Source organism: Neomonachus schauinslandi, chromosome 4 (genome assembly GCF_002201575.2).
Source record: "Neomonachus schauinslandi chromosome 4, ASM220157v2, whole genome shotgun sequence".
NCBI lineage: Eukaryota > Metazoa > Chordata > Mammalia > Carnivora > Phocidae > Neomonachus > Neomonachus schauinslandi.
Window position 1 is genome coordinate 32,475,824 of NC_058406.1, and position 27,128 is coordinate 32,502,951.

The 27,128-nt window shown below is 41.9% G+C and overlaps 1 protein-coding gene and 1 non-coding gene across 2 annotated transcripts; one reads left to right on the forward strand and one right to left on the reverse strand.

Moving 5' to 3' along the window:
• Positions 1-3,658: 3,658 nt before the first annotated feature.
• On the forward strand, positions 3,659-24,197 carry YBX1 (Y-box binding protein 1). Its single transcript, XM_021684243.2, is given in 9 exon segments — positions 3,659-3,853; positions 3,855-3,981; positions 4,657-4,720; positions 15,138-15,171; positions 17,971-18,060; positions 18,360-18,662; positions 18,922-19,004; positions 22,668-22,933; positions 23,810-24,197. Coding segments are annotated over 8 exon segments (975 nt in total). The 5' UTR covers positions 3,659-3,814; the 3' UTR covers positions 22,903-22,933; positions 23,810-24,197.
• A 1,711-nt stretch (positions 24,198-25,908) lies between these two features.
• Positions 25,909-26,010, reverse strand: LOC123324709. The gene has a single exon (XR_006539980.1). It is a non-coding gene; the product is annotated as a U6 spliceosomal RNA (small nuclear RNA).
• Between the last annotated feature and the right edge of the window lie 1,118 nt (positions 26,011-27,128).

Sequence of the window (27,128 nt, forward strand, 5' to 3'; positions counted from 1 at the left end):
CTTTAAATAACTATAGACAAGGTGGAATTCGAGAGAGGAAGGAGGAGGAGCAGCTCAGATCCTGAGCTGACATTCTTATGATGGGCCATTCATTTGAATTCAGTTATACTTGGCACCTGCATTCTAGGCCAGTCTCTGTCCTGGGCACAGGAGCTGCAAGATGAGTAGGATGTGGCCCGTGCTTGTGACATACAGGAGATAGGCCCATTTCAGTTCAGTGTGGTATTAGAACGTGACCCCTTACGAAGGCAGGGAATTCGGTTTTGTTGTTTTGTTTTGTTGCTATGTCCCCCAGCACCTAGAAAAGGTAAGTATCTAGTAAGCGCTCAAGAAATACCTGTTGCCTGAATGGTATGTACAATGGTATGCTGTGGGGGAGGGGGGTAGCATGGAAGGAAGAGGTAACATTTGAGGTAAGTATTGACAGATTGGGGGCTTTCTAGGAAGAGGACCTGTGTTCTTGGGCCAGAGACTATGAGAGATGGAGAACAAGGTGAACATTATTTTGCAAAGGAGATTTTTGGAATGAACCTTGGTTTCATATCACTTACAGGTGGCCCTGGAGTTGTCTAAACTGGTCACCATGCGGGGCACTGTGGCAGGGGCTAGCAAAACTGGAGTGGAAAGCTCCCACCTTGGCGCAGGGGTTGAATTGTGACAGGAACTATTTACCCTCTAGTGCCTCAGTGCCATCTCTGCAGCGGTATGGAAACTCCTTTCTTAAATAACTCATCTTTCTGCTCGTGGAACATGAGGAGAGCTTAGTGAAATAACTGGATAAGTAATGATACTTTTAAGTAACATTTTAAGGACAAATGTTACAGAATTGATATTTCTGTTTGAGAAGCCATCCCTTCAAACCAGTTACATAGGGAAGGTTGCTCATTTATTCAGAGGTGCTGCTCCCATTGTTCTAAGTGTCCACTTTGGGAAAAAGGTCTCAGACCTATAGGGCACACTTTTAAATGTCCCCAGTGTTGGCAGAACTGCCTTTTGAGGAAACATTTTCTTTTTAACAGTCAAAAGTTATCTGGAGCTGGAACAGATGAATAGCAACTCTAGCATCTGCCTATTCTGTCCATACACATTATTGCTGCAAGCCTTTTTCACCTGGATTACTGGTGCAGTTGCCCAGACAACCTCTCTGCTGTCAGTACCTTCTCCAATCCATTTTCTATACCATGTTATTCATAGAACAAAATTATTAAGATACTGTGTGTCAAGTACTAGTCCAGATGCTTCAGGAACTCAGTCTGAGGAGAGGAAGGTTTAATTAATGCAACACAGTGTGTTAGGATAGGAGGGTCTCCTAACAAGGTAACATCTGAGGCAAGACCCAAAGGATGAAGAGTTAAGCAGTCAGAAGAAGGGAGAAAGGAAGAGTTATATGTAGAAGGAATAGTATGTGCTAGCTCAAAGGAAGCAATGGCTCAAAGATCACCTGGAAGGTTGAAGGAGGAATGTGAAAGAAGTGTCAGAGGTAAGTTTGGAGAAGTCTTACAGGGTCATGTAAACCACAATAAGGAAGTTGGACAAACCTAAGGGCAGTAGTAATAAGACTGTCATGATCAGATAGATGTTTTCAGAACACCCTGGATATCGTGGTGGAGAGTCTTAGAGGAAGAAAGAGGTAGAGAGTGGCTAGGAGGCCACAGCAGTGCTCTAAAGTGAGGGGTCAGCAAACTGGTTGGCAGGTCAGATCACACTCCCTGTTTTTCAGTGGCTCATAAGCTAAGAATAAGAATGTTTTTTAAATGTTCAAATAGTTGAAACAAAAGAATATTTTGTGATACGTAAAAATATGAAATTCGAATTTGTGTCCACAAATAAAGTTTTTTTGGAACACACGTGCACTTGTTTATTGTCTGGCTGCTTTCAGGCTCTAAGGTTGAGCAGTTGAGACAGAATCGTCTGGCCTGCAAAGCTTAAAATATTTGCTGTCTGGCCCTTAGAGAAAGTTTGCCTACTCCTGCTGTAAGCAATAGATGATTGCCTATACTAAGCGTCATGGAAGTAGGAACGAGACAGTCTGGTTTGGCATTTAGAGATTTTTAGGACTGATTCAGGGAAGCCTTTAGGAGGTGGAATTGACAGCCTAAAGGATACTGCACTGGCCTACTGTCTCTCTGCTTACATTTTGTCCCTCTACAACCCCTTCCCCACTCAGTAGCCTTTTTTTTTTTTTTTTTAAGATTTTATTATTTGACAGATACCGCGAGAGAGGGAACACAAGCAGGGGGAGTGGGAGAGGGAGAAGCAGGCTTCCTGCTGAGCAGGGAGCCTGATGAGGGGGCTCGATCCCGGGACCCTGGGATCATGACCTGAGCCAAAGGCAAACGCTTAACGACTGAGCCACCCAAGCGCCCCACACTCAGCAGCCATTAAAAAAAAATGTTGCCACTCCCTACTTAACAGTTCTAAAATTACCCTTCTCGCTGTTGCCCTTAGGATAATCTCAAATAAAACGTTCCTAATTTGAACCTGCCTACCTCTATAACCCAAGGTCTTCATTCTAGTCTGACTAGACTACTTTACTTCTATTTCCCCCAGACCCCGTCTTCTTGCCTCTAGGCTTTTGCATAAACCTCCTAGTGCCTGGAGTCAGCACTCCACCTTCTTCCCACCTCCACTCCCAAAATGCTTTGTGCTTTTGCAAAGCTGGAGTGTTTGGAGTTTGGGGTATTTAAATTTCTGCCTTCATCCCTAGACTGAATTTAAGGCAGAAACTGAGTCGTGAACTAGTGCATCCCAGCCGATAGTAGACCCTTAATAGAGAACGAATGAAGGTAGAGGACTTCAGCTACATCAGGTGGCAGCCTCAATTATAAATCATTTGTGAGATGAGAATCGTAATCCCTATTTCACATGGGTGTTGTACGGATAAAATGCAAAGAAAATGCCCAGCTTGCTCAATAAACGTAGACTGAAATTAAATCTGATTTGTGACCAATTCAGAAAGACATGACTACTTAACGAGACAGTTCTTTGCCTGGTAAGATGGTTCAGAAGGCAGGTCCCCGTGGAGTACACCACCGCCCTCCGCCCTAAATATGCTGAGCAGGGGCGATCTGACGGACTGCGTGGTCCCTCCAAGGTGACTACTCCGCCAAAACGGACGCTCTTTGAATGCATACGTTTAAGTCCGTTCCAGAAGCCCTCGCTGTGCCGAGAGTACACGGCCATCGTAGAAAACAGGGCTCAATCCGCAGTCTAAGGTCACAAGGACCACATTTAAAACAGGGAGAGAGGAAGGCCTTCCCTCCACATGAGGCTAAGGTGTCGTCGGGTCCCCTTCCAAGCCCCCGGATCAGGCGTTTGGTAGTCCCCTTCCTTCGGCCAGGACCTAACCCTGGACGTGAGGCCCGCCCGCCCGCGTTGCAGCCTCGTGAAAGTCATGTTCGCTCTGCCCGTCCTCTCGGGTACTCTATGGTTCTCGTGGTGCCTCTACTCTAATTCTAGTTCCGGTCTCTATGGCGGCGGCGGAGGCAGGAACGGTTGTAGGTCGGCCGAATTAGCCGCCTAAGAGCCAATGAGAGTAGAGGAGTGATAAAGTATTAGCCAATAGAGGCCAGGAATCGCGGTCAGGTGGTGAGATTGACAGCACTGCTGGCCAGTGAACGATGCTTGGGGCGGGTCGATCGCAGGGCTTATCCCGCCCGTCCCGCCATTCTCGCTAGTTCGATCGGTAGCGGGAGCGGAGAGCGGACCCCAGAGAGCCCTGAGCAGCCCCACCGCCGCCGCCGGCCTAGTTACCATCACACCCCGGGAGGAGCCGCAGCTGCCGCAGCCGGCCCCAGTCACCATCACCGCAACCATGAGCAGCGAGGCCGAGACCCAGCAGCCGCCCGCCGCCCCCCCCCGCCGCCCCCGCCCTCAGCGCTGCCGACACCAAGCCCGGCACCACGGGCAGCGGCGCAGGGAGCGGCGGCCCGGGCGGCCTCACATCGGCGGCGCCTGCCGGCGGGGACAAGAAGGTCATCGGTGAGGGCCGGACGGGGACGGGGGTGGGGCCGTAGGGAAGCCTGGCGGCGGAACCGTTACCCGAAGCGGGGCGAGCCGGCGGGCGCGCGGCCGGAGGGGACCGACTCGGCGGCGCGCGGCCGCCCCTCCCCCAATCTCCCCCCTCGCGCCCTCGCAGACGCCGGCCCGCCCCGGTCCGCGTGCCCGGCTAGCGCGCGCGCGCGCGCCGTCTCGCGCCCCTTGCGGACCCCGCGCCCCTCCCCCCGGGCGGCCGCGCGCCGCCGACCGCGTGTGCGGCGGGGTCCCTCCCCTCCCCGGCGGCCGCGTGCGCTCAGGCCCGCACGCCGTTGTTCCGTCCCCCAAGCCCGCTCCCTTCCGCGTGTGCCCTGAGGGCGCGGCGCGCCGCCTACGCAGGCCCGAGTGGGCCGGGCGCTTCCCGTTCCCTCACGTGCTCCCCGCCCAGCAGCCGCGCCCGCCCGCCGGCTCCGCGGCCCGGGCCTGCCTACGGGCCTCCGCCGCCCCGAGCCCACCCACGTGTGCTGTGGGGCCCGCGCGCGGCCTCGGAGGAGAAAGGCTGTCAGGTGGTCGCGGGCCGCGGCGGAGCGCGCGCGGGCCGGGTACCCAAGCGTGGCGGGTTTAAGAAAGGATGTCTGGTAATCGTGGGTTTTTTGTGTGTTTTTTTTTTTTCCCCTCCAGCAACGAAGGTTTTGGGAACAGTAAAATGGTTCAATGTAAGAAACGGATATGGTTTCATCAACAGGTGAGATGACCGCCGCCGTAGTCTCCGTCCTATCTTTTGCATGCTCTGCTCCGTGGGTAGGCTCTGCGGACTTGGAAGGGTGTAAGCATGTGTAGCTTGTTATTTCTTGGTAGTGAGATTTTGCTTTCCTTGAAGACTGAAGGGATTAAGAATTTAGACAATCTATAGAGATGGTCTTTGTTTTGCAGCTAAATATTAATCTAAAATCAATTTGATAGTCGTCTTAGGTACGGAGCAATTTAAAAGGCAAGTGCAGTGAGTGAGCCAACTCTTAACAGGGCAAACTGAGGAAACTGGGACCTAGTCTGATTTTCAGGGCATTTTTATCCCTGTCACCTTTTTATACGTTATTGAAATTGATAGTGAAAAACGTGATGTGACCCACTGATAAGTGTATATATAGGTTATTTCTAACACGTTAACCTTTAGAGGTAACAAGATTTGGTAGTGCAAGATTTGTCATCTTGACTGTTAAGGTTAGAGCGCCTTTGTTTAACGTTTCAATGTATGCTGTCTTGAATGCTTTGAATAAATTTCCCATTAGGACTACAGTAGTTTTTATTTGTTCCTTCAGTAGCATCTGGAAGAAATTGCCCCTTTCTCCTTCTCAGTTTTTATTTCTCATACTTTTTTGTTCCTTTCTTTAGGATTAGTCCTTAGAATCGTTTGTAGCAATAGTAATGGTAACGTGCAGTTTTACACACTGTACTCTTCTTCATGGTCTCCCTTGTGAGCCGGGCATCATTTTCAAGATGGCTGCCAAGCAAGGCTACTAGTGCAGTTGCATATGGGTGTAGAGCATGATGTGTGCTCGTAGCATATTGGCCTTACAGGTAGCATAGTGTCATCTTGGTGTTTTCTTAAATTCTTACTTTAGAAGGCATTAAACAACCAGATGTTTTAAAAGAACACCTAAGAGTAAGAAATAATGCTGAATGCATGTGAAATAGACACTACTGCAAGAAACCAAGCGGGCAAGATCAAGCTTAAAGACAGACCTAATTGGCTGATGAAAACCTTTCATTACTCAACCATGAAGTAATTGTGGAAATGTTCAAAGCAGAAGAGATTGTAAGCATTTGATGGTCTGTTTTCCACGTTTGCAATTGTGGGGAAACATTGTTTCTTCCAAAATCTTTGGGAATTTTCCATCTACTCTTAACACTGCTTTTGTGACATGCCAAGGTTACATTTTTCATCAGTTTTTTAATAATGGGTTACTAGTGATGAAGGAAGGGAATGCGTGGGTGCTTATATTTGACCACTTCTTAGTTGATCTCTGAATGTTAGCATTTCCCTCTGACTCTCCTTACTGTCCTAACCCTTAAACCAATAGTTTTCAAATTAAAGTAGGCTGCTTATCCTGGAAGGTTGTTAAAAAAATTCAAATTCCTGAGTTCTTCCCCTTCCCAGCCTGGATTCATTGGGTCAGGGGTACATTTTTAACAAGAATTCCAGGTGATTATGTTTGGTGGGCCATACCTTGAAAAACACTGCCTTTAATCCTTTACCCAATGTAATGCTGGTGTACACATTAGAAGGGACTGTAATTTGTAGCTTTTCTGTGGTAAGACTGTAGTTTGTGTGTGCTTTAGATATTGTACCATGTGCCTTATGTTTTGCTGCATTTTGTTAAATGGACAGAGGTTATGATTTTTGAAGTGAACAATTGATAATCTAAAAGTAGTTTATTTACATACTCTAAATTATTTTATGAGATGCCATTCCTTGACTTTCTCTTTTCTAACTTGGAATCAACCCTATTGGTTGTCCTCCAGGGCAAGTTAAATGTAAATTGACTTTTGATGATCCTTTGGACTGTCCTAACCTCAACTATTTTGTCAAGTTAACTGGTTTAAATGTGCTTTGTGTTTCTAAACTGGTTATTTCAGTGATTTTAAGATTTTCAAGTCACTGTAAAATGTGACTACAATTAAGTCCAGGAGAGGTTTGCCTTGATTAAGGGAAAATGTAAAAACTATAGTTTATAAAAAACTATAATCTGGTAGTTTGCAAGTTGGTTGGGTGTGTAGGCACTTGGCTCTTGGTGGGGGTTTGGGGGGGAAGCAGACACATGCTGCTTCTGTAGAAAGGAGAGGATGTAGTGTTTGAGATGATTGCTGTGACTATAATTTTAACCTTGGAGTTCCCTGAATTATATTATGGTCCTTAAGATTTTTGTAATGAAAACAAGATAATTTTTATATAAACTTTGATTTTAAAGAAACGTATTTTCGTTGTAAATATTTTGATCTAAATTACTACCTGTGAAAATAATGTAGCCTTATCAGAACTATTTTTTAAAGGATTTTCTTCTGATGTTTTTTTGGGTAAAAGGTGCTAAGTAAGAGTGTAGAGTTTAGAACATCAAACATTTTGGCTACAGAATCTAAGAATTCTGACAAATTCATGGTTAGTCCTTCAGTATGCTGTGTCTTGAAAACAGTAATTGGATTATGTGACTAGAGGGGTTTATTAACACCCCCCCCCATTTCATTTTATTATGAAAAGCTTCACTCAAAACTGTTGAAGATGTCATTAGAAGGATGCCACAGGGGTCAGTGGTTTCAGGGTTTGGTTCTCTGCTTTTTAAGTCTGGAAACCTGATTTTGTCTTTTGCTTCCTTCTTTTGAGGATAATCCATGCTCATCAAAGTTCGTGAAAAGTTGGCATGAATCAGTAACAGTTTTAACAGTTTTTCATTGGGACATGCATCTTTCATAGTGACCACATAGGAATACTTCTCTGTTCTCCGGAGTACTTAGAGTTTTGGGGTGGGCAGGGAATTTGGAGCAAAGAGAATCCAATAGGGCAGGGGACATAGAATGGTGACCTACTAACTGAATCTACCCCCAGATGTTTTGTTTGGATAACACAGTATCTTAGAAAGAATTGGAATGAATTGTTGCTGTTTAAAATTAGGGAGATAATCTCCAAAATGTTCAGATTACCATCTTTTTAAGATCTGAATTTTAGCTTTGGGACCTGAAGTCCCATGTAAATAAAATCAGATGGCCATGAGTATTATTGCCATCTTTCAATGGGGCATACATTCTCTTATTTGCCATCTTTCAATGGGGCATACATTCTCTTATTTACCACAGTATGTCAGGTCTGGTTTTCTCCTATTGTTGACCTCCCTGCCTGCTCTTCCTGCCTGGCCTGTGCATTTGAGTTTATTACACATGGTCCAAGAAAAGGTATAATAAACTAAGCCACGGAAGGGTTTAGCGATCTTTAGGAAAAATATTTAGTTGTGGCTGTCAGATTTAGTCTCTTTTGGGGATTCCCTGTGTATGTAACTGATGAAGGTGACTTCCTGGACACAGTGGTGACACATAAAAAAGTAGCTAATGTTTCTCAAGCGCTTACACTAGACGTTATTGTAAATGCTTTACGTGAACTAGGCCGTTTAATCCTCAAAATCTTTGAGGTGTCAATACTATACTGAGGCACAGAGAAGTTGAGTAACTTGCCTCGGGAAGCGTGAGTAGTGGCAGAGCTAAGGTTTGAACTCCCATTTTCTGCCTTGGAAGTTTGTTCACTAGCTGCTGTTACACTGTCCCTGAAAGTAGGCCCTGGTCCTCTTCAGTTTGGTTGGTGTCCACGGTTACAGATAATTTCTTAGGGTGGCTATTCTTTAGCCATCAAAAGACTTTTCTTAAATGATACCTAGCAGTCACTGGAGCGCCTGTGTGCTGACTTATTAGTTCCCCAGATTTGAAAAACTTTGCTTTTTGCACTGCCTATTACGTGTAGTTAGGTAGTGCTGTAACAGAGTTTAGTGTGCAGATTTGCTTTATAAATTAAAAGGACTTCGGGGCGCCTGGGTGGCTCAGTTGGTTAAGCGACTGCCTTCGGCTCAGGTCATGATCCTGGAGTCCCGGGATCGAGTCCCGCATCGGGCTCCCTGCTCGGCAGGGAGTCTGCTTCTCCCTCTCCCGCTCCCCCCTCTTGTGCTCTTTCTCTCTCTCTCTCTCAAATAAATAAATACAATCTTAAAAAAAAAAAAATTAAAAGGACTTCCTTAATATAGCTAATGCTGGGGTGCAATTGAGCTATTAAAGGAGAGAGCCTTTGACCCTTATCTCACTTGTGAATCTTTTAATTTTGTCTGTGTGTGACCTGCAAGCTAAGAATGGATTTTCTTTTTAAGGGTTGTTTAAATAAGAATATGTGACAGACATGGCCTAAAATATTTACTCCCTGGGTCTTAGTTTTAAAAATTTGTAGACCTGTCGGAGAGTGATTGCCAAGTCTCCTGGACTATTAAAATCAGACTGAACTTGATCACAAATGGTAAGGTTATCTCTAAATTGTAAAAGGCATGGAGGGTCTATAACATAATTGACTAAATGCTGTGGCAATAGGGAAGACTTGGTAGTGTGCTATTAAGGAAGGATGGGTGGGTGAAAGCATAAAAAAATGATACCTAAGTAGTCCCCAAGTCACGGTGTATCGTTGGCAGTCTTGAAAAGCACTGTTATTGGTTGTTGGTTTGGGTAGGGGTTGTTTTTGTTTAGATTCCAGAACTGAGGCTCTTCAGGCAGTGACTTCCATACAAGGCACTTTAGGATTAATTTGCATGCTGGTTGTGTTAGCTACTGATCTTAAGTTGGCCAGAAGTCATCCTTGTTGACCAAGTCACTGATATGTAAAAGCTTTTCATCTTGAAATCTGGAGTAGAGAACTAGCTTACTTACCTTCTGTTTTCCAAGTATTGGGGCTGTTATTGCTGTTTTCCACCCTTCAGTCTTAGCCCTTGGAAGCCTCTACAGTCCAGCTCACTGAGGCAGAATGATAGAAAGTAATGTGGGAAATAGTGTGCCTGCTGGCCATAAGAAGTGTTTAACAGAAAACAAGTAAAAAGATAAGTAGGGTTTATTATGGCCATGTGCAGAACTTGGGAATTGGTGTCTGGATGCTTTGGGTTATGGAGTATATATGGATGCTAAATCCTAGAGGTTTTTATGACAGAATTAATAATTTGTGCAGTTGGGCAATTTAAGCTGTTAAAAGGGCTTGGTGTGGTTCTGCAACAAGGTAATAACATAAGAGCATTTAGTTATGGGTAGGTGAGCTTATATGTTAGGTTTCACTTAAGGCAATGCTGTGGTCTGGCAAAAAAAGGTTTCCTAAAATTTTAGGACATTTTGAGACACTTTAATCTGGATAAATTTAGTAGTATAGGAGTTTAGTGTTGGCTACACTTTTTTTTATCTTCATTGTACTACATTAGGAACTTTTAAGAGACTTCTGTTTGTAAATCCCAGCAGGATTTCTTTTTTCTTTAGCATTTTCCAAACTTCAGATGGTAACTCCTTTTTTTCTTCAGCCTCCCGCTGTGATTCTTTTTTTCCTTGAAGTCTATACTGTGTCCTCATTTGCTGAATAAGGACAATATTAGTAGTTAGGTGAGAAAACCTGAGAGGTGGAGTTTTTATGAAAATTTTTCAGTATAAATAATGCACTTAAGAAGTGGGGTAGAAGAATACAGCAGAAAGCGTACACCTGAGTGCAGGAAAACAGGAGGACTGTGCTGTATGGAGTGACACTGTTGGAATATTGTAGGCCTGTGCTGTCCAGTAAGTACAGTAACCATTAGACTTGTATGGAAACATGGTTCTTGCATCTGAGAAACAGCATTTTTTTTTAACTTGAATTTTAAAACTGATACCCAATTTAGTGTTTGTTTTGAACCACTTTCTTGTGAACAGCTTGCATTTGTGAACCTACTTTTCAGAAGTGTAAAATATAGAGCAGATTATGAAGGCTTAGTATGAAAAAAGAAAATACTTCAGTTTTTTATATTGTTCATGTTTAAATGGTAAAACTAATTTTACCTGCTTTTACTTTTTTTATTGTGGCCATTAGAAAATAAACCTAGATACAGATTTCCCCCTGCTATCCAAAAGTAGTGCATTCCTGTGAAACCTCTCATGAAAGTGAAGTGGTATCAAGTGAACTTTAAAATAACAGGACAAACCTGTATCGAACTTGGATTTTATATCTTTTGGACAGCAGTACTAGGCACTGGGCTGCCAGTAAAAATAATGTCTCAAGTGGCAGCAGTATGGATGGGCTTGGGTTTGATTATAGTGTGGTCTTTAGGTAAGTATTGTTTCATCGCCATTGTCCAAATAAGGCGACTTGCCCCAGATGGGCTGCGTAGTAACGGGGATAGCCAGGATTCTAACCTTGGCTCCAGTGCTTCTAGTAAGGAACGCTGAACCACTGCTCTATATTATGTGTACTGCCTGCTCTTTCCTCTTCCTCCTTTCTGATCAGTGGGACTTAACATACTACAATATGTGGAAAACAGGTTTTGGTAATTCAGCTGCTGCATTGGATCAAAGGTGGTGGCCTTCTAGGTTGAAATATTTGAGGATAGGCCATGTCTTATTTTTATTAGTGGTGCTTAGCACAGTTCCTAGCTAGCTAGCTGCTTTTTAAAGATTTATTTGTTTATTTTTGGGGTGGGGGGAGGGGGACAGGGAGAAGGGAAAGAGAATCTTAAGCAGACTCCATACTCTGCACAGAGCCCAACACGGGACTGGATCTCATAACCCTGAGATCACAACCTGAGCCGAAACCAAGAGTTGCACACATAACCGACTGTGCCACCCAGGCACCCCTAGCTAGCTAGCTTACTTATTACTATACCAGTCTGCCCTGTCCGTGATTTTCCACCCTCGGTAAAGTTAGAAGTATGTCTCTTGGTTGTCAGCATATACCACAAAAGGTAAGGTGCAGTACTTAGGAATGTCTCTGTTCTTCCTTACTACATTAGTAATAGCTAAAGGGTTTTTTATTTTGTTAGTTTTTTTTAAGATTTTATTTGATAGAGAGCAAGAGAGAGGGTACAGAGGGAGAGGGAGAAAGCGGACTCCCCGCTGAGGAGAGAGCCTGACGCAGGGCTCTATCCCAGGACCCTGAGATCATGACCTAAGCTGAAGGCAAACGCTTAACTGACTGAGCCACCCAGGTGCATCCCAGTAGCTAAAGGTTTAAAATATACTTCTTGATGATCCATTTTGATCAGCTTATTTTATTTTTTTAAAGATTTCACTTATTTGAGAGAGCACGAGCAGGGGGGAGGGGCAGAGGGAGAAGGAGAAGCAGACTCCCCATGGGCAGAAAGCCCCGCATGGGATCAATTCCAGGACCCTGGGATAATGACCTGAGCTAAAGGCAGACACTTAAATGACTGAGCCACCCAGGTACCCTGGTCAGCCTGTTTTAATTGCTGCTTTTCCCTCTTCAGTAAGATCTCTCGTAGCCATGAGCATGCATTTTTCTCCAGTATTACTATAGATAGGGGTCAAGAAATTACCACTCAGCATCTGTTTTTATATGGCTTGTGAGCCCAAAATGGTTTTTACACTGGGGGAGGAGATACATAGCAGAACCTTGGTCTCATTAAATCGAATAGCTGTGTAATGAAAGTGAGGATGTAGGGGTGCTTGCCCTTTGTTGTTGTCCTCCAAAAAAATGGAGAGACCATATTGCTGTAAGCTGCCTCAAGAGCTGAAAATGTGAAGATTCCGAACTGGTCCTTTTTGAGTTTTTAACATAGTAAAGATCAGGGCCTGTGGAGTCAAATTATACCACTGAGCAGATGAACACGTACTTCATTTTCCTAATGTATGGAAAGGGTTATGATAGTGTCTACCTCAGGATTGTGAGGATTGAATGGTATGTATAGTTAAAGCGTTTGGAACAATATCTGGAACTTAAATCCTCAGTAAGGTAAGCTGTTGTATCCAATTTTGCAGATGAGACAGCTTTCCAAGGTTGCACAGCTGTTAATAGTGGAATGAGGACTAAAAATTGGGTTTCCTTTTAGCAGTACCTTGAATTTCTGCAGTCACTTAAATTGTAACTAGATTGATTTAATGCATCCAGATTATAGTGTTCTATCTAGGCTAAAACTGCATTTCTTTGAGCGGTCATCAAGTTTTTTCCTAAAATCCAGATACGCTTTGGCCATGTTAATTCCCTAATAGGTTGGTTGGTTGTCAACATTGTAAGTGAGTGCTGTTGTCTAGCACATCATTAATGAACCTTTTATTGGTTTCTACACATCTTTGTACCCACGGAACATCTTAAGCTGTCTTTCAGGGGATGCATTGTGTGTATTGCCTACCTTGTGCTGTTTTAAAGAAGATTGTTCTAGGGATGCCTGGGTGGCTCAGTCGGTTGGGCATCTGCCTTGGGCTCGGGTTGTGATCCCAGGGTCCTGGGATGGAGCCCCACATTGGGCTCCTGCTGAGCAGGGAGCCTGCTTCTCCTTTTCCCCCTGCTTGTGTTCTCTCAGTATTTCAAATAAAAATCTTTTAAAGAGAAAAGATTGTTCTGACTACTAGATAAATAGTTGGTAAATTTTCTAATTCCTTTTACAACCTTGAAGTAAAATTTATAGATAACTACTTGTATTTCTTTTTATTGTAGTGTATAGTGTATATGTACATAGCTATTTGCAACTATATTAGAAGACATGGATAGTGCTACCACAGAGACCAACTGATAAAAGAAATGATGTGTTGGCTACCCAGATACACAAGTGGCATTATCAATAAATGAAAATTTCTCTCCATGGAAGTTGCATTTTTTGTAAATTTAATGCATATTAAAACTGTAAAATACCAGATTCAAAACTCAAGTTATAATAAATGTACTTACATGAAAGTCCACTAGGATACCAAATAATTCTTTACCTAGTCCTCCAGCAAGCCTGACATCCTTCACCCCAATTATGGCAAATAGTGCCCATCTTCGGAACAACTTTAAACTGCCTATGGTGGTCAGCACTGCCCCTGTTGAGAGTTCCTTTTCTAGACTTTACCCACCTTTCCTGCTCTACCAGATTTTTGTTGCACTTCTCCTTAGGGCCCCAGGGTTTGGAATTCAGTCCCAGTGTTGGAGATGAGAATTTAATAGTGATGGCTATGAACTTTGTGGGATGCCTGTGGACCTATTTGACAGATAGGCATTATGGCAACCATTAATTCCCTAGGTTTCCTAGTATTTAACTAGCTTTTAAAGGTCAGTTTTTAATCAGTTGCCTTGAGTAGCTTTTGCAGTATTCTGGGTGTTTGTAGATTTTTCTTTTGAAGATTTAAAATTCTGTTCCCATAAATGAAATGTCCTCATGTTAACGATAATCCAAGCTATGTGGATTCTTTGGCGCATTTTTGTTGCTCCACAGTTCAGCAAGGAGCCAACAGTCAGTAAGCCAGTCCGTCTAGTTCATTGCAACCTTTGTTCCTTCTGTCATTAAACATTAGAACTCTTATTGAGCCCATTCTCTCTCTGACCTACTGGACAAAATGAAGAGGGCGGAGGAGGTTGATAAAGGTCTGGAAAATGGTTTCTCCTCCTGTGGATTTTGCTTATATAGTATCATCATCTTAACCGTGATGTCCTAGCTAAAATAAGCTCATTCTCCCATTTCATTTTTACCTCAAGAAAGCGAACCCTCAAATTCCCTCACACATAGCCCCTTAATTTAGGCTTCCATCAGTCCCGGTCTGGGCTTCTAGAGTAGTTACTAGAACTAATTGGGCTCCTCTTGTATTTGAAATTTCTCTTAATAGCCACCAAATTTTAACATCTGATGTTATGGCATATTTGTCTACTCAAAAGCCTTTGGTACCTCCTCTGCCTACGTGGTGATCGTTTAGCCCCTATTCTTTATCCTCCCCCACCCACAACCATATTCCTCATGCTTCAGCCAGTTTGGACTCTGCTTGCATTGAATTTGCTAGTTGCTGCTTTACCCAGGTTTATGACCTCCTTTCTGTCTACCTCTGGAACATTTTTCTCATTTTCCAGTAAACTTCTTCAAGACCTAAGGCAAATGTTTCCTCCTTTAACACTACTTTTGAAGTTGTAAAGCAGATATTTTCAACCATATTTCTTTAGCACAGTTTGACTAGATATTTAATGATTGCTGTAAAATGGTTTCTGATACGAAGTGAAGGGGTGTGTGTGCTAGTAGGAAACTGTCTCATTCATCTTCACCTCCTTAGTTCTCCAGTACAATGCTTGTTGCCACATGGATGGAGTAAGAGTGGTGTATGCTGGGAAGTTGTTAATGTTTGGTAGGATCGTAAGGAGTGATAGTTGCTAGTCACTTAAACCTTCTTAATAGCCTTAATGGCTTAGTAGGTCACAGACTTTTTTTAATCCTTCTGCAGGTAGTGAGGTGTACAACTGTTGGCAACTGCTTCCTCAAGAAAAATGAAACAAAAACTATGTTTCTGCTTTATATTTCCTGGTGGCTGGTTGGCAGTCAGAAAGTCTTTAACAATAGGAAAAATGGGGAAGTGCACAAAGAACCACACTTACTCTTAACCTTTGGCAACATGAAGTGTATTGCATTTACTGACTTGTTCAACTTGGTTCTGTCTTGCAGGAATGACACCAAGGAAGATGTATTTGTACACCAGGTGAGTGCTCGTGTGAATGTTTACAATCCTAGTTTTAAGGGATGTGAGAAGAAAGAAAGGGGTGGATGTTTTCTCAACTATTGTTCCTTGCAAAAAGGTTATTATATCCAACCAACCAACAGTTTAGCTCCCACACGAACAGTGGGAGCATGCTTAAATGTATACATTGAAACATTATATTGGCGGTTTACTTAATTAAGATAGGTGTTTCAAATGGGTATTTTGTTAATAGCTCTGGCTTTTTTAAATGTGGAAATGTGCTCAACTCATACCAAATTTTGAAACCCAATTTCAGAGGAAGAAAAAAATCTCCATTAACCTAAACTTGAACTAATTTTGCTATAAACACACAGAACCTTTGGTGGGGTGTTTTCAAACACTGTCAGGTTTTTACCTCTCTGGTAAGGACAAATCACAATAATCGGGGAAAATAGGACTCAGCTGCAAAACATAAATTTGAAGTGAATGCTAGAACACCAGCAGAGTTAGCCTAGGTTCTTCTATTTATTCTAAAGCACTTTGGGAATTATTTTTGAGAATTTTGGTTGGCTTGGAAAATTTATAAATCCTCACTAGTTTAGGATTGAGTGAAAAGGCAGTGTGACAAAAGGTGGTAATTTACTCATTAAATAATTAGATAGGCTTCAGTGTTTTAAGAGGAAAAAACTAACATGGGATTAGGTGCCATATGCTGAACTTTCACAAGTGCATTTAAGAAAAATATTTTGGGAAGTGAGCATTAAGCATTACTTTTATTAAAGCAAGCCACTACAGTGTAAACACTAATATCTCAAACTTAAGTATCTCCTGGGCTCCGTTGGACTTCATTATCCTCACAGGTGTGCATTGGATAGGAAGAACACAGTTGTGTGTGTATAGTTATGTGCACTGCAGTTTTTTCACCAAGACTGTTGTAATATTATCTTACATTGAAAATCACTCTAAGAACTTTTTAACCACTTTTTTGTACTTTTTATCCAGACATCAAAAGATAGAGTTTTCACACTCAACACTGTTATTCAGGCAGGTGTGAGCTTGGATGGCAGCATACTTTTCTTAGGAAGGGCTATCTGAGGTTGGTGCTTTGTAGCTCTCTGAGATGTCCTATACAGCATTCAGTGGCAATCAAGGGAGCCAGATCAATTTCTAGTATGTCCAAAACCTTATCAGAAAATCCCAGGGTCAAATATATAAGTATGGAAACATTTAAATTCTAAACATACGGGCACCTGGCTGGCTCAGTAGGAAGAGTGTGAGACTCTTGATCTCGGGGTCATGGGTTTAGCCCCATGTTGGGTGTATAGATTACTTTTTTAAAAAAATGAACTTTAAAAAATTAATCCTAAACATAAATATAGGACTGCTTAATGTTATTTTTAAAACAAATGTTTTATAAAATTGAATGCCAACTCCTTTGTGTTCCTTACTTCTGCATGTTCAAAGGAATATGCACATTTAGGAACAAGAGACAGCAAGGCAGGTCAGTCTTGTTATTTGTCAGCAGCACAAAAGGGTTTGGGGAGATTGGGGTGTTCTGAAGATGCTGACCAAAATATGTTCTTAGATTGTAATTATCCATACTTCTGCTATCCCCTATGACTGCAGGTAATTGAGAGTTGGCTATATATGGAAGGTATGAAAACTTTGTGACAGTTTAGATGACAGATGAGATCAATTATTTGGCTGAATGCATGTCACCCACTTGGTACTGACCCACAGGTGTCACCAATATGCTTTCCTCTTTATTTTGGAAGTGGTTCAACATTTAGTTGTTTCTTGGGACTTTGGATGCTCAGGTCTTAGTGTATCAAGGAGACTGCAGTTCTGGGCAACTTAGCTTAATTGGCTTCAGCTTTGTTGGTTGTCCTGCCTCCTATGGAATGGAAATGCATGAGTGATCCTGTAACGGATACTGCTGTGATGTAGTAGAATGAACACGGGATTTGGAGTCCCAAGACCTGGATTTAGAAAAGTCCATACTGTGCCACTTAAGCTGTGTGACCTTGGGCAAGTCACGTAACTTTTAAAAGCCTGTTTATTTGTAAAAAAGGAGTAATAATACCTCACATCATTGTCATAAAGAGATTGATTAGGTAATGCATGAAGGAACTTTATTGTATTACACCCAAACGTGAGGTGTTATTCTTCCCTTTTACTTAGTTGTAGCAGTCTAGAGAACAAGTAACAATGTGAGATTTATTGTATTCTGAGGAGGTAATAACCGACTATCCCATGTGGTCAGATAATGTAAAGAGTGGCGCATAGTCAATACATGTGAATTGCATTTCCATTGAAGTATTATCACAGACCAGTTGGAAGGGATTTTGGTTGACATTTGTAATTGAGTTTGATATGGTTAACACAGGGACAAAGTTGGTTTGGTCAACTTTGAAGCATGCAAAACTAAACTCGCCTGTCATCTAAACTGGCCCTGTGTGGGGCTAGCTTCTACTATTAAGTGCAGTCTTTGGGGGATAGATGGATATCCTCATTTTGTTTAAAGCTACATATGATGCTTTTGCAAAAGGCATTTTTAAAAAATACATATTGTTGTGTCTTGAGTGTTAAATTACTTGCTTTAGTTTGGAAAATGCTGGGGCCTTGTAAGATTAGAGCATTTTGGTTGAGGTTGGGGGTACATTGGTCCCTGTTTTCCTAAATTTATTGACGGTTTGGTCTTATTTAAAGCTAATTTTAAGTGTATATCCAAGCTAAAATAATATTGACTCTGGTACATTTTGAATGAAAAAGCACATTATTCTCCCCTGTTAATCTATTTTTGGAATGTGATATTACTAGACTGCCATAAAGAAGAATAACCCCAGGAAGTACCTTCGCAGTGTAGGAGATGGAGAGACTGTGGAGTTTGATGTTGTTGAAGGAGAAAAGGTGAGGATGCTTTTTGTGTAAAGGTTTGACTTCAGTATGGAAATATTTTGGAGATCTCATCCGTTAGGATGGTGGCTCTAATGTGGATGGATGGGTCAGGTGACCACATGAACACAGGTGCATCAAGCCTAATGTGCTGGCTGCAGTTAGAGGGCAATCTCTTCAGAACAGTGAGGAACTGATATTTAATCATTTCTATGCACCCCTGGCCACATAGACCCTTTTTTATTTGTTTTGTGTAAATTTTATTAAGTGTACTTAATTCTGTTGTCACTGTCAATATATGATGGCTTTTGTAGGGTGCGGAGGCAGCAAATGTGACAGGCCCTGGTGGAGTTCCAGTGCAAGGCAGTAAATATGCAGCAGACCGTAACCATTATAGACGCTATCCACGTCGCAGGGGTCCTCCACGCAATTACCAGCAGAATTACCAGAATAGTGAGAGTGGGGAAAAGAACGAGGGATCGGAAAGTGCTCCCGAAGGCCAGGCCCAACAGCGCCGGCCCTACCGCAGGCGACGGTTCCCACCTTACTACATGCGGAGACCCTATGGGCGTCGACCACAGTATTCCAACCCTCCTGTGCAGGGAGAAGTGATGGAAGTAAGTTTTCACCAAAAAGTAAAAGAATGAACAGCATGCAATAACTTTAAATAGGACTGCATTTTAAGCATTTTCTGGGTGTCTTCCCCTGTATTGGAGCAATTAATCTAATGGGAAGCATTTTTTGATTTCTGAGAGATTATAGTATAATTATAGTTACTAGATGATTGATTTATTTTTAACTCCTGTATGCAGACTTTGGATTTGTCTGATTGGGTTTTTACTGTTACTGATTGAGTCAGCTTGATTGTCTTTTCAGGGTGCTGACAACCAGGGTGCAGGAGAACAAGGTAGACCAGTGAGACAGAATATGTATCGGGGTTATAGACCACGATTCCGCAGGTATGGTTTGTATTAAATTTCTCAAGCATATGTTAGGACTCAGCAGCATCATGCTTCTCCTGTAGCCTTTTGGAATCATTTTATTTGTTAACACTTAACATTTTCTTTTGTCAGATGCCAAAGAGGTAAACCTGAAGTCAGTTATCTTTGAGAGTGTGTTCTTTGCTGGCACTGGTTAAAAACAGCTTGTATAGATGAGGTCTACTTTATATACAGTTGTAGGTTCTCCCCCCCGCTCCCCCCCTCATGAGGTTATGGAATTTCAGTTTTTGCTTGAACAGGTAAGAGAGTAGTTCAACCTGTGTTCTATGTTTAAGACCTGCTTCATTGGGAGGGAGAAAGGTAAAGGTAAGCATTGCCTTTAAAGCATTAGGAGTATGTGAATTGCACCTTCATCATAAATGAAGAATCTATAGTGTCACCTCTGAGATGGCATAATTTTCCATTAATCACTTCTCAGTTTAGGGTTTTTTTGTCACCCTTAAGTTGCAGAATGAAATCACTCCAATAAAGTAGTAACTAGAGAAGAGTTCCATGAGCCAGACATGTTTAGTATATAAACGTTTGGTATATTTGAGGCAATATATACCCAGTCTGTCCCACAGTGGATGGATATAGTGGTGTTAACAGCTATTTCTTTTAAGGGTCTTTTTATTAAAGCATTGAGTCTCCAGATGTAATCCCTAAAACTAACGGGTTGTATACTTAGGGCAATACAGTAATAACTCTTAACTGATGATCACTTATGTAACAGCTTTAAATGTACAGACCCAAATAAGTTTTAAGAAATTCCTTACTGTAAAAGTATCCAAAATACAATATAGAAGTCTTTAAAATACATTGTGATTTTGTAAGCGAGGTTTCTGAACACACACACCCATGTTCAAAATACTTCAAGGAAGGTGGAGCAGTGAAGCTTTAGGAACTAGGAACCCAGCTGAGATTGCAGTATACATCGGTATATATGCATTGAGAGTTTTGCAGTAGCCAGTGTCTATAATTTCTTCTCTCGTTTCCAGTGATGTGTGTTGTGTCCTGAGTTTTTATTTCATGAAAATGGCCTGGAGTTCCAGCTCTGGTTCATTAAAATTTCCACCAGGAGATTGTGTTAGCCATGTGCTGGATGTTGGAGATCCAGTGGGGTTTTCCCTGTTGAGTGGGGAAGATTATTTTTGATGCTGACAGATGAGCTTTGTTGATCCTGAACTGAACTATTGTTCAAACTAGTTTTAAACCTAGAGAGAGATACCTTGTTGAAACATTGCAAATAATATAACAACATCATTTTTTACAGTGATCAGTGTTTTTAAAATTGGTCTAAAATAGGCTCTCATGGCAGTCTATACATTACATCCATTGGTTCCAACAGCAGAAAATTTGGTTTACCTTTGTGTTACACTATAAAGCTGCTTACATTTTTGGGTTAGCTTCATTGGTATCTTTAAAAGCATGGGAATTTTTGTTGAGTGCTTCAGTTTTGTTGTTTGCCTTTTAAGTTAGACGGAATAGTCTCATTTGAATGGATAGGCAAGTTGACAGTGCTAAATACAAAGTAAAAGGGAGGAGTGGTGTTACGAAAGTATTTTTGTTTGAGAAATTGGGCATATTCATAGGCTGAAAAATGGCAGCAGAAGACAGTTGGTAGAAAGTGACTGCTTAGAATTGTCTTCAGATAGGATAGGATTTTGTCCATAAGTGAGTGGTGGACCATTTGCTAAGAACTCTGGGTGTGTTGTATGTAAGAAGCCAAAGTATGTGGGCATTGGTGTGCTAGTGGAGTCAGAAGGAGAGGGAGAGGTAAGAGGAGAGGTGTGGGGAATTTGAGACAAAGATGTGAAATGATCTCTAGAAGAGAAAGGGGAAATGAAGTAATAGAATAATGGTTACAAGGTCCACCCAGCATGATTGTATTTTCCAGCCATTTTTGAGCAGCAGGCTCAGATTCAGCAGGGTTGAATTTGTCCAGCATTTGTTGATCCAAATGAAGATCCTGGGGTTGGGATTGGTCATAATTAATGGTGGGCTTTATACTTGGGTAAGAAGGGAGAAAAATATTAACGGAGAATGGGAGATAGAGTCATAGGATCACTGGATTATAAGCCCTAATGGAAATAAAGAATGGGAGAACAGGAAGGAATTAAACTAGGAGAAAAGGAAAAGGAGTGTTTGGAGAGTGCAATGCTTAAAATGGGGAGAACCCAGATAGAAAACAACCGGATAGGAGGTAAAGAATTTTAAATGCTCAGGTTATTTGGGGTTGTCAGGATAACTACAACAGGAAAAGGATAGTAAATGGTACGTAAGATTTGAAAAGCTCAGAGTTTTAAAAAGAAGGGGAAATTGACTTTGAAGCGACAGTGGGGCGAAGCAGCCACACTTGAAGGCTTCGGGGAAGAGCCAGAAGAGTTTTGCCAAAGACTGGCTATGAGGTCCCAAAACTAGGAACAGGGTTTCAGGAAAAGGGGAGGGGAATTAGTTGGAGCCCATGATGACCAATAGGTATAAAAGGCATGCTACTAATCTTGATGTTTCTGGGGTGCTGTGATCGAAGAAAGGCCAAGAAAACCTCTGCTTTCTGACATAGTCACCAGCAAAAGCAATTCTAATCTTCCCTTGGTGATAGAAATCTTGATACTTTCTTTGGTCCTGAAATCTTTAACTTCAGGCTATTGAACATAATATTGCTAGAATATAAATTTGAAGTTTTTTCTAAGTGTACAACTCTGGATTTTAGTATTCATGCAGTTATGCAACCATTACCACTATCAGATGTTTTCACTCCTTCCCCCGCCCTGAGCCAGAAAAATACCCTTGTGTCCATTAACGGTTACTCATTTCCCTGTACCCCAGCCCCTGGCTACTACCAGTCTGCCTTTTCTGGATAAATCAGGGTCCACTGCATGGATGTCCTGTTTTGTTTCTTCCTTAGTAAGCTAATGGGCACTTGGATTGTACATTTTTGTTACTGGTAATCATGAAATGGATACCTTCGGTGTATAGACCTCTGAGTGGAACTGCTGGGTCACATAGTGACTCTTTAATATTTTGAGGAATTGCCGGGCTATTTTCCAAAGCTGCTGCACTGTTATCTTCCCACCAGCAACGTATGAGGGTTCCAGTGTCTCCACATCCTCACCAACACTGGTGGTTTTCTGATCTTTTGATTATGGCCATCTTGGTGTGGGTATGAAGTGGTCTGTTTTGAATTGCATTTCCTTAATGACCATTGGTTGCTGTGTGTTTTGATTTATATAGAGAGAGCATCTTCTGTTTTTTGATATCCTGCCTTTTTAGCAAGTGCTCATCTATCTGTAAAGGATTAGCGCTTGTTCCCAAACCTGGTTACCATGGAGCCCATTTAAAATGACATCAAAGTGTCTGGTGGTGTGCCACTTCTAGTAGTTTCAGGATTAATTTTGTAATCGTTATACTGTGAGTAAAAGTTTGCTAGTTCATTAAAACCAGTTTTAAATGCCCATCTTCTAATTTACACTTCCAAATCCTTGCACAGTCATCCCATTCGGTTTGTGAAATAGGAACCAAGTTTTGGAAAACAGGCCAGATACAGTGTTTAGTTGACTGACCCAAGTGAGAGCGTTGGTGGGTGGATTAAAGAATGAAGGTTTTATTTGTCGTTTCAACTTTGCACAATGTTCATTCCAGGGGTCCTCCTCGCCAAAGACAGCCTAGAGAGGATGGCAATGAGGAAGATAAGGAAAATCAAGGAGATGAGACCCAAGGTCAGCAGCCACCTCAACGTCGGTACCGCCGCAACTTCAATTACCGACGCAGACGCCCAGAAAACCCTAAACCACAAGATGGCAAAGAGACAAAAGCAGCCGATCCACCAGCTGAAAATTCGTCCGCTCCCGAGGCTGAGCAGGGCGGGGCTGAGTAAATGCCGGCTTACCATCTCTACCATCATCCGGGTAAGTAGGTGTAGGTGGCCTTCTGGCCTCTGACCAGTCATGGGTGGTGAAAAATCTCAGTTTATCAGGTAAGATGAGCCATTGTTATTTAGGTTGTCTTTCAGCCACAGTCCTCTTCAAATTACCTAGGTATATCCAGTTTGAGTGATGGCAACTATTAGAGCCTTTTGTCAGCTGTTTTTTTGTTTTTTTTTTTTTTTTAAAGATTTTATTTATTTATTTGAGAGAGAGAGAATGAGAGACAGAGAGCATGAGAGGGAGGAGGGTCAGAGGGAGAAGCAGACTCCCCGCCGAGCAGGGAGCCCGATGTGGGACTCGATCCCGGGACTCCAGGATCATGACCTGAGCCGAAGGCAGTCGCCCAACCAACTGAGCCACCCAGGCGCCCTGTCAACTGTTTTGAATGAAGTCTGTGATTTCACCAGTAAGCTGAGGAAAGTCTTGCTATAACTTTACCCTAAGAAGAATGACAATGACATTGTGTTTATTTTCAAAAAGAGGTGGGATAGCTTACCAGAATTAATAACCTGCGTGGTGATGAGCAGTATAGTCTCTTTGGGGGAAAGTGACAGTTGACATTATATCAGTTCTAAAGGGATTCCTTTGCATTCAGTTTTTTTACTTGATACTGAGAAGCATGTAATTGTCTCTGTTTGGCTTTGGAATTGTCATTTCCAGCCAGTGATACTTTTGGTTTTTTCCCCTCTATTATTTTCTGGGTGGCCAAAAGATCATCCAGAACCTGACAGTAGCCATTGATTTGTTAATACCTTCCCTACTTAGCTGATGTGATCTGGAGCAATTTGGTGTATACCAAGAACATCGTAGTCAATTGTGCAAGATAATCTTAAATTTATTTTCATTTTTTTTTTTCAGTTTAGTCATCCAACACGAAGAAATGAAGATGAAATTCCAGCAATAAGAAATGAACAAAAGATTGGAGCTGAAGACCTTAAGTGCTTGCTTTTTGCCCACTGACCAGATAAATAGAACTATCTGCATTATCTATGCAGCATGGGGTTTTTATTATTTTTACCTAAAGACGTCTCTTTTTGGTAATGACAAACGTGTTTTTTAAAAAAAAAAAAAAAAACCTGGTTTTTCTCAATACACCTTTAAAGGTTTTTAAATTGTTTCATATCTGGTCAAGTTGAGATTTTTAAGAACCTCATTTTTAATTTGTAATAAAAAGTTTACAACTTGATTTTTTCAAAAAAATCAACAAACGGCAAGCACCCGTTAATAAAGGTCTTAAATAATTGTCTTTGTGTATATTTCTGTCTTGTCTAATTTTAGTTGGTAAGTCCTTAGGTAGCCATAGGACCCTTAGCTTAAACCTAGCTGCAGATAGATGGTACTCACTGGATTACTTGGAAATTTCCTTAAAATGTGTAATTCTTTAAGTGACATACCTGTGGGCTCCTACTAAACATCAGAAAACATTTACTATGATAGAAAAGGCCATTTTCCTTTTCATAAGTTTTTACTGAGGGACAGTGGTAAAGGGGAGAGGGCATGCTCTAGCATGCACTAATTGGATTCTAATCCCTGCAAGCCACTTCTGTCCTTGTGGAAGAGTTACTTCAGCCTGCCACAGAGCCTGGTTGTGCTCAGTAAACAGGCTCACTCTGATAACAGATGTAATACATATAGGAAGACTTTTGCTAAAGAATATGGAGGTTGGTGAAAATAATTTTGTGGTCTCAACTCCCTTCTAACCTAAACCTGTTCTGGTTATTCTTTTTTTAAAGATTTTATTTTTTGACAGAGACAGCGAGAGAGGGAACACAAGCAGGGGGAGTGGGAGAGGGAGAAGCAGGCTTCAGCCGAGCAGGGAGCGTGATGGGCTGGATCCCAGGACCCTGGGATCATGACCTGAGCCGAAGGCAGATGCTTAACGACTGAGCCACCCAGGAGCCCCTGTTCTAGTTATTTTTATACAATGTCTTGCTAGGTGTTCATTTGGGATCATCCTGGTCAGTTTTTTGGGCCCAGGGTGAAAAGTTGCTGGGGATTTAGAGGATACTTACACGAGTCTTGCAGTTCTGTGTAAATCCAGTTGGTGGTGCCCCTTTCCAGAACGTGCTCAGAATTCACAACCAAGATTGCATTGCGCTGGTATATAAAGTATATTTTTTATAATTACATATCTAGGATATGTATGTATCATGGAAATAACAATATTGGTTAAATATCCACTACAGGTCGTCCTTTTCAACATTTTGCATTATACCATACCACTTTTCTTTTTAGGAAAGATGACATTGCTTTTGCTAACTAAGAAATCTGACAAGAATTTTCACTTTTACGAAAATAGCGTTTGGTGTTCGTTTTGCTGCAGTGAACTATATACAGAGGGCAATGCACTGAGCAGCAAGAGTGGGGCCACCGAGCTCCTTCCCTGAGAAATAACGCTTATCAAGGCGCCATAGTTTGGAACTGTGTGTAAGCATCTGTGCTCTTTTTAAATTCAAGTACAGTGTAGTATTGGTTTCAGGAGTAGAATTCAGCGATTCATCGTGTAATACCCAGTGCTCATCCCAACAAGTCCCCTCCTCAATGCGCATCACCCATTTAGCCCACTCCCCTCCAGCAACCCTCAGTTCTCTTAAGAGTTAACGGTGGTTTGCCTCCCGCTCTGTTTTTATCTTATTTTTCTTTCCCTATGTTCATCTACTTTGTTTCTTAAATTCCATACATGCAAGACATCATATTTGTCTTTCTTTAACTTACTTTGCTTAGCATAATACATTGTAGTTCCATCCATGTTGCAAATGGCAAGGTTTCATTCTTTTTGATGGCTAAGTAATATTCCATTATATATACATTCCATTTTATATATATATATAGACACGCACCACATCTTCATTAATGTGCACATTTGGGCTCTTTTCCATAATTTGGCTATTGATACGCTGGTATAAACATTGGGGTGCATGTACCCCTTTGGCATTTTTTTATTCTTTGGATAAGCAAAAAATATATAACATTTCATGAATTTGCTTGTCATTCTCAGGCAGCAGCCATGCTAATTTCTCTTATTTCAATTTTAGTATATGTGCTGTCGAAGCAAGCACTCTATTTTGTACATCCATTAGCAAAATATACCCCAAAGTATCAGAAAAGCCTAAGAGACTATTTTTTATTTCTGAGAACACTTAAGTTTTTCCATATAAGCTAATGGTAATTGCTTCTTCACTTTACACTCACTATTCAGCTTACAGAGGGTTCCATAGGAATGCAGTGCTTTCAGATAGCAGGGGAGACCTGTAAAAATGATTTTGAAAACCACAGCAAGGAAGAAAGTGGTCTTGTGGTTCAGTCTTGATGCCAGTGTTGCAAACAAAACTACCTATGCATTTTTCATGTGTCTTGTGTTGCCCAGCACTTTATGAATGCCTTCACTATGTGTGAAGATTAGATAGCCTGAGTCTCTAAGGCAACCCAGAGAAGCATTCTTCAGCCAGGGTGCAGGGTGAGAACCTGGCCTTGCAGTCACATGGTGCAAGTATGAGACGTGGGAGAGAAGTCAACACTTTTCTACAGGGGGGGAGTGGGTGCAGTGTTGGGCCAAAACAGCAGCAATGGTTTCCTCATCTGCTAACTGCCTTAGTTTTTGACACTTACCTTTGAGCCGGTGCTCCAGCCTTAACAATTAAAATATCTCATCCCTGGGGCGCCTGGGTGGCTCAGATGGTTAAGCGTCTGCCTTTGGCTCAGGTCATGATCCCGGGGTCCTGGGATCGAGTCCCGCATCGGGCTCCCTGCTGGGCGGGGAGCCTGCTTCTCCCTCTGCCTCGGCCTCTCTCTCTCTCTCTCTCTGACTCTCATGAATAAAATAAAACATTTAAAAAAAAAAATCTCATCCCTTTATAAGAATATGTGGCTGTAGCAGAGTAAGCACAGGAGAGTGATAAGAAATTAGGTATCCTATATCGGGCATGTGGTGTGTTCTGTTTTATTCAAAATGAACAAGGTGAGGATGCTTTTCGTGGTTTCTGTTAAAAACATTGTACTAAACGCCTAGGCAGTGCATGGAGGTTAACATATGTAAAGATTGGAAAGGAAACTGGCAGGCAGCATGGATGATACTGGTAACAAACTTGCAGTCAGTTTAAGGATGGATGATGTGTTAGTAAATGGCTAAAACCTATTTGTGTATAATAGTAAAAAAATTTCATCCGTGGTAGTATCA